Source organism: Fukomys damarensis, unplaced genomic scaffold (assembly GCF_012274545.1).
Source record: "Fukomys damarensis isolate Sample0158 unplaced genomic scaffold, DMR_v1.0_HiC HiC_scaffold_33, whole genome shotgun sequence".
Taxonomy (NCBI): Eukaryota; Metazoa; Chordata; class Mammalia; order Rodentia; family Bathyergidae; genus Fukomys; species Fukomys damarensis.
Window position 1 is genome coordinate 6,961,184 of NW_022900945.1, and position 5,888 is coordinate 6,967,071.

At 34.6% G+C, this 5,888-nt stretch overlaps 1 protein-coding gene across 4 annotated transcripts in view; it reads right to left on the reverse strand.

The window, feature by feature from the left end:
• The window catches only part of Zranb2 (zinc finger RANBP2-type containing 2), a 15,712-nt gene that overhangs the window by 9,215 nt on the left and 609 nt on the right, over positions 1 to 5,888 (reverse strand). For 3 of the 4 annotated variants that reach the window (XM_019204700.2, XM_010605121.3, XM_010605122.2), the window contains exons 2-4: positions 3,712 to 3,764; positions 3,526 to 3,634; positions 2,483 to 2,565 (exon numbers count right to left, since the gene is read on the reverse strand). In XM_019204700.2, the coding sequence (XP_019060245.1) occupies positions 2,483 to 2,565; positions 3,526 to 3,634; positions 3,712 to 3,764 (245 nt within the window). Of the gene's footprint in view, positions 1 to 2,482; positions 2,566 to 3,525; positions 3,635 to 3,711; positions 3,765 to 5,542; positions 5,883 to 5,888 lie in introns of those variants that run through there. The other variant, XM_019204701.1, reaches the window with a different exon arrangement.

Genomic DNA, 5,888 nt, shown 5'->3' on the forward strand with positions numbered 1-5,888 from the left:
AAAAAAAAAAAAAAAAAAAATCACGTTTTCATTTTATTTTCTAAAAAAAAAAAGAAAAAAAATGACATCAATAAAACACCTTCTATTATATTCTATCCCAGCAAGCACTTCAACATTTTCCCATTCTTTCCTACAAGAAACAGAAAAAGAAACAGCTTGAAAACAAGGAGATTATTTAAGATATGTGATATGAACTTGTATAACAAAGTCAATCCATAATCTTTTTCTCTATACAAGGGAAACAGTAAGATGCTACCATGAGAAAACATAAATGTCATTTACACTAAATAAGTGAAATAGAGGAATGGTGTGTATGCTTCAATTCTACTATTTTAAAATTACAAGAGTGCAAAAAAAATTTCCTTCTATTCTTGTCAGTTCCCTGCTGCGCTCTTCTGTACAAAAATTGGTGATAGCATTTCAAATTAAATGACCTTGTCTCTCCCTTATTAAATATTCCTCAGGTTCTTCCAATTATAGTAATAAAACATAAACTCCTAAGTATGATTCACATGGCTTCTCAGAGCTATTATAAATAGGAGCTTATCCGATATATGAAATGTTTTCAAGTCTCAGCCTCTTCACAAAAGTTATCTGTTCTCATTTGAATGATAGTTCCTCGAGTCTATGGCCATACCACCCTGAATACGCACCATCTCGCCTGAGTCATACTTCCTTGAATTGTTATTTGGTTAATTTATCTTCTTCTTAGCTTAAATATATATTCTCAAAGAAGACAATGTTTTGTTTTCCAAGGTGATTCCAGCCAATTGGATGGTGGTGTATAAGTACTTTTTCAATAATGACTACAGTGCAGAATATAATACTGGTCTACACGAGTCTATCATGTATACAAATTCACAGTAAAAGTGCTACAGTGAGAATATTTTCAAATTTGTCTCAGTAAAATACAAAAAGCTAAGGGTAACAAATCAAACATGTCTAAAATAAAGGTACTGATTAGGGTTATAACCAAAATGAAGAGAAAAAAGGAAAACATGTACTTCAGAGACGAAACTACAGACAATAACCTAAAATTTTTGTGATTTTTTTTGAACAATTCACTGAACTCTTGAGACTTTAAGAAAATAATTCTGAAGAATTATTATTAAACGTATTAAGACTTTCTATGCAGTTACCCTTAATGGTCCTTAAAAAAAAAAGCAGGCAAAAATCCAAACTGTAAATCCTGAAATGGAGAATGACTAGGTAAATTACAACATAATGGAATTGAACAGTCTTTAAGAGATGGTGGATTGAGGTTTCTTTTAGTCACAATCACTCTCAGCATTATCATAAACTTTGGATAGCTTTATTTCAAATCGCCAAGACCAAGTGGAGAGGCAAGAGCTAAGTTATTTTGCACCTTCAACTGTAATCAGCAATAACAAAGACAGGTAGGCAGGAAAGTAGGAAAGGTTTAGGATATAAGGATGGAAAGGACTGGGGATTTAGCTCAGCGGTTCGGTGGCCTGCCTTGCAAGCGCAAGGACCCGAGTTCAATCTCTGGTACGGAGGGAGGGAGGGAGGATGGAAAGAAGTTAATAAAGTGACTTAACACATAAACAGTGTTAACAGTAGTTTACTAGACTGTAACTTCTGCTATCCTGAAACTTTAAGAGTCACAGTATAAATCAAGGGAAATTTGAATAAAGACAGTTCATTGTGATTACAATTTTTAAAACTATTAAAGATTTCAGACTTTAATCCCAAAAGCAATCAAAAAGGTTTTAAACAAAAGATTTCACTTTGGAAAAACAAACATATAAGCACCCATCCATCTCTTTGGCTCAACTGCGCAGAAGATTATTTTTTCATGACAAGACAAGAGTGACACAACATTATTTTTATACAATTTAAAACGGCGAATGATAAAGGTGGACTTGAAGTACAAATAAATGGCTGGGCTAATTGCCGATAATGGGAAAACTATGTTCTGTCAGATAGTTTCATTTTACCACTGGCAACTCAGAGATAGTGGTAAATTGTAATTTTGGCCAATGATCAAACATCACCCCAATAATTTGTGTTTTTCTAGGACCCATCTGAAAAGAATTTCAAAAGGTCTATCTTAAGAATTCATTTTCAGAGTTTCTCATATGATTCTAACATATAGTCAAATTTGAGAATTATTGCCAGAGCTTCAGAGGAAACTTTTAAAGTTCCCCTTTGCCCTGATTGTACTAGAATATCAAAGGAACAAAAAATACTGTATCATTACCAATTAACCCGTGGGGAAGCAGGTGGCAAGCTTATCTAAAAGTACACGAATATCCCCGCACACGGCTCCCTACTTGTACTTTATAAACTGAAATTATAAAGCAACTTCTTTTTAATAAGGGGAAAAATTTCTCAGTGAAGATGTGAAGTCCGAAAAAGCGGCATCCTCAATTAGTGCTGCTGCTCTTTTGCAATGGTACTATTATGATTAATTCAATTTTTTATTCTTTTTGAAATCATGTAAATATGGTTTTTGTTTTACCTGTTCTTTCTTCTAATTTAGCATACTTTGGAGTATTACACATGTTACACTCTGATCTTCTGGCCCAATTCACATTACTGCAACTATAAAAATGAAAAAATATATCAGAAGGCTAAAATACAGTATTAGAAAAACAAATTATTAGACAATCTGAATTTCAAAATAAAAATTAGGATAAAATCACTATCAAAACCAGTGTTCACTAAAAGAGAATATAAATGAAAAAAATATACACTGGTATAGAGACTGAGGGTTCCCACAATGGACCAAATGACACAGGCAGAGAATAAAATCTGTACAAGATGAAGAACACTGTTATGATGTTGAAAAAACAGACAAATTGTGATTATTTTAAGTTAAAAGTTCCAGTAATTTTTCAGTCTCTACATTCATCTTAAAGAACGGTAAGGGTTATAACCTTCAAATAAAGTTAAGTTGTCTCCCCTCAAGGAAGCACTAAACTCCATAGCATTCCAAATCTACTCAACACATTGGAAGGAAATTTTCCACTACAAATTTAAAATCTACAGGACTAGAAATTTATGAAAGACCCTTTTCTGGTTCAGTCCTTTTTCATGTATGTAGTATTCATTCGTATAAAAGATGGAAGTTGGGAAAATCAACACTGATCCAAGACTGAAGTTGAAAATAAATATTAAGAAACCTATCTAATCATGAATAACTTTTTATGCTAGGCCATTTACATTTCTAAAATTATGCTTTAAACAAAATGAATTTTGTGATGTATTTCACATTAACAAATGCTAAAAATTTTGAGTTTTCTTCTAAAGGAGTTAAAAAACTTTTAATATATCATATCCTTTCTCATTAGTTCAACTTAAAGAATGATTTACTGATACACATAGCCCATCATAGTAACAACCAGTATTAGTTTTAAAAGAATACCTACAATTTCTTTTCATTACACTTAAATGGGAAATTAGACCACATAATGACCAAAAGGCCTCTAATAATAGAAAATTAAGAAGCAGCGAATGAATACAATATAATTTGAAGTGTGGACAATAATTTGAAATACACACGTTTTACACTGCCAGTCATTAGCACTAAATAGGCCTCGGCTCTTTTCTGCCAGAGTCTTTCCTATTTCAGTGCCCCCAGCTTTCATCATCTTGGCCTCAGTTGTTTTCTCTGAAAACAGAAAAATAATGCAAATGAATTCAGGGAAAATATACAGAGGACTAATGCAACCTTTTTAAAATACTTACCCCGACCACATCGATTACAGCTGGTTCTTCTAGCAAAGTTTACATTTCCACATCTGAAAATAAAATGAAAAGCTCTTAGAAATATTGCTTAAAAAAACAAAACACAATTTTTAAATGTGTTTTCACTACAAATTTAGAATCCAGAAACTAAAATTCACCTGAATCATGTTAATGTTAACATTAACTACAAAAAAACTCCACAATTCAAAAGGAAAAAAAAATACGCATGATTCAGAAAGTTAATGGAAAAACTTGATCTGGAGTCAAAAGCCAGAAACCCTGATTTTCCATTTCTAGTTACATCACTCCAGTTATTTATTAAGGACCTCTGTGCTTTGGTATCCTTATATTACCACACATCACTAATTAGAATGAAGTCTTCTTCTTGCCCAGTTAAAGTAAGACTCGATGCCCAACAATTAATGACAAAGGGATCAGGGAGTCAAAAAACAAAAACACACCCAAGTAGTGCTTGATACTGAAAATGATGATACATATAAAAATGTGTAAGCTTTATAATACAAAATCCTGGGAGTGTGGGCCGGGGATATAGCTCAGTGGTGCCACACCTGCCTGGCAAATGCAAGGTTCTGAGTTCAATTCCCAGAACCGGGGGTGGGGGGAGATCCTACAGGTAGACCGATGAGCAGAAAATTGATAAAGTAGGGAGGGATTCACAGAACTTGATGAAATGGTCTTTTTACAGGTAGAAGGTGAAATGGTAAGAAGGAAGATAGGTTGTACTAAAACTGTAGATTCAATAATAAATAATTGAGTTTTATGGAATATGTCAAATCTGAAACCCAAAAGACACAACCACAACCAATAACCTCAACACAGGAGTTAAAGGAGTATAACTTTATGCTTACAGTTAACAAATACAGAACTAAAATTATTCATTCACACCACCTTACTAGTTTATATCTTTATCAGCAAAAGCACTTAAAATGCTCAGTGACATAAAATGCTTAAGCTAAAAAAAAAAAAAAAAGACGTTACACTAAAAATACATTTGTGAAGTATGAAATGACTCTAAACTTAAAAACTGAATGATTTTTAGGTTTTCTTCCTAAAAAAAGTTATTAAGACCTTAATATGTGTTGAAAATACACTCTGAAAATGTCCCCTGGACTTCTACACATTTTATTTTTTAAAATGAGTTTAAATACACAGTACTATGCATTTAATTCTTAAGGTTCCTATCTCAATGCTTGGGTGTGTTGTCATTACAGACAAGACAACAGCACATCAATCTACAGGGGACTAAAAACAAGTCAGAAGCTGTTCTAAATCTTATGAATGCTTTCCATGGTCTTATCACTCAGACTGATGGCATTCCTAACACACACGGTTCTATTCAATATTATGAGTTAAGACGAGTTTCTTCTTCACGTTTCTAAATGTTTGTTATTAATAGCTACCAATTTGTGAGTACATGCTACACTTATGTCACTGCTCAACACACAAAGGTGTTACTTTTTGTGTTCATTTAATGCAAGGTAATTTTAGTCCTACTTTTAAAACAAAATTAAGTAACTTCTTTAGTTACATAGTCCTTAACAGTACTGAAATGAAACACAAGTTTGTTCCACACAGGTTTTTCTCCTTTACTACCATGAACTCTTAGGAAGAAGAAATAACTTTCATGTGAACACGTGTTGTGCATTATATTTCTTTGATGTTTCCCAATAGGAACACCTCTACTGGCAAATCCTTCAAGAATATCAGGCAAGTTAATTAGGAACACATTGCCTTTAGGAACAACATCAAAAAGCAGAGTCACGCACGTGCTCAGGCATCTGAGGGGCTGAGCAGTCAAAACTCTACCTACCCTGTTGGCTCCAAGGAGGCACAAAGCTCAATTCACGTAGGAAAACTAAAGATCAATAAAGAAAAAAGCCTGAATTTCCCAGACCAAAAGAGTAGACCTTAGCGATGAGATGAATAAATAGCGTGGTGAAGTCGGCTTGAGAACGCAACGCAAGAGCTTTGGGACGCACGCACAAGGACGACTTGGATGCCAGCAGCAAGGCCGTCGGGGCCGGAGGGTGAAGTTCCGCGGGGAGTCACGTGGGAGGCGGGGCGACCGGAACCCCGGGCGCTGCGCTCTCCCCGCACCTCGGAGCTTGGGGGAGGGGGCGGTGCGGTGCCACAAAGCGTGGCCAGCGCCCCGCGGA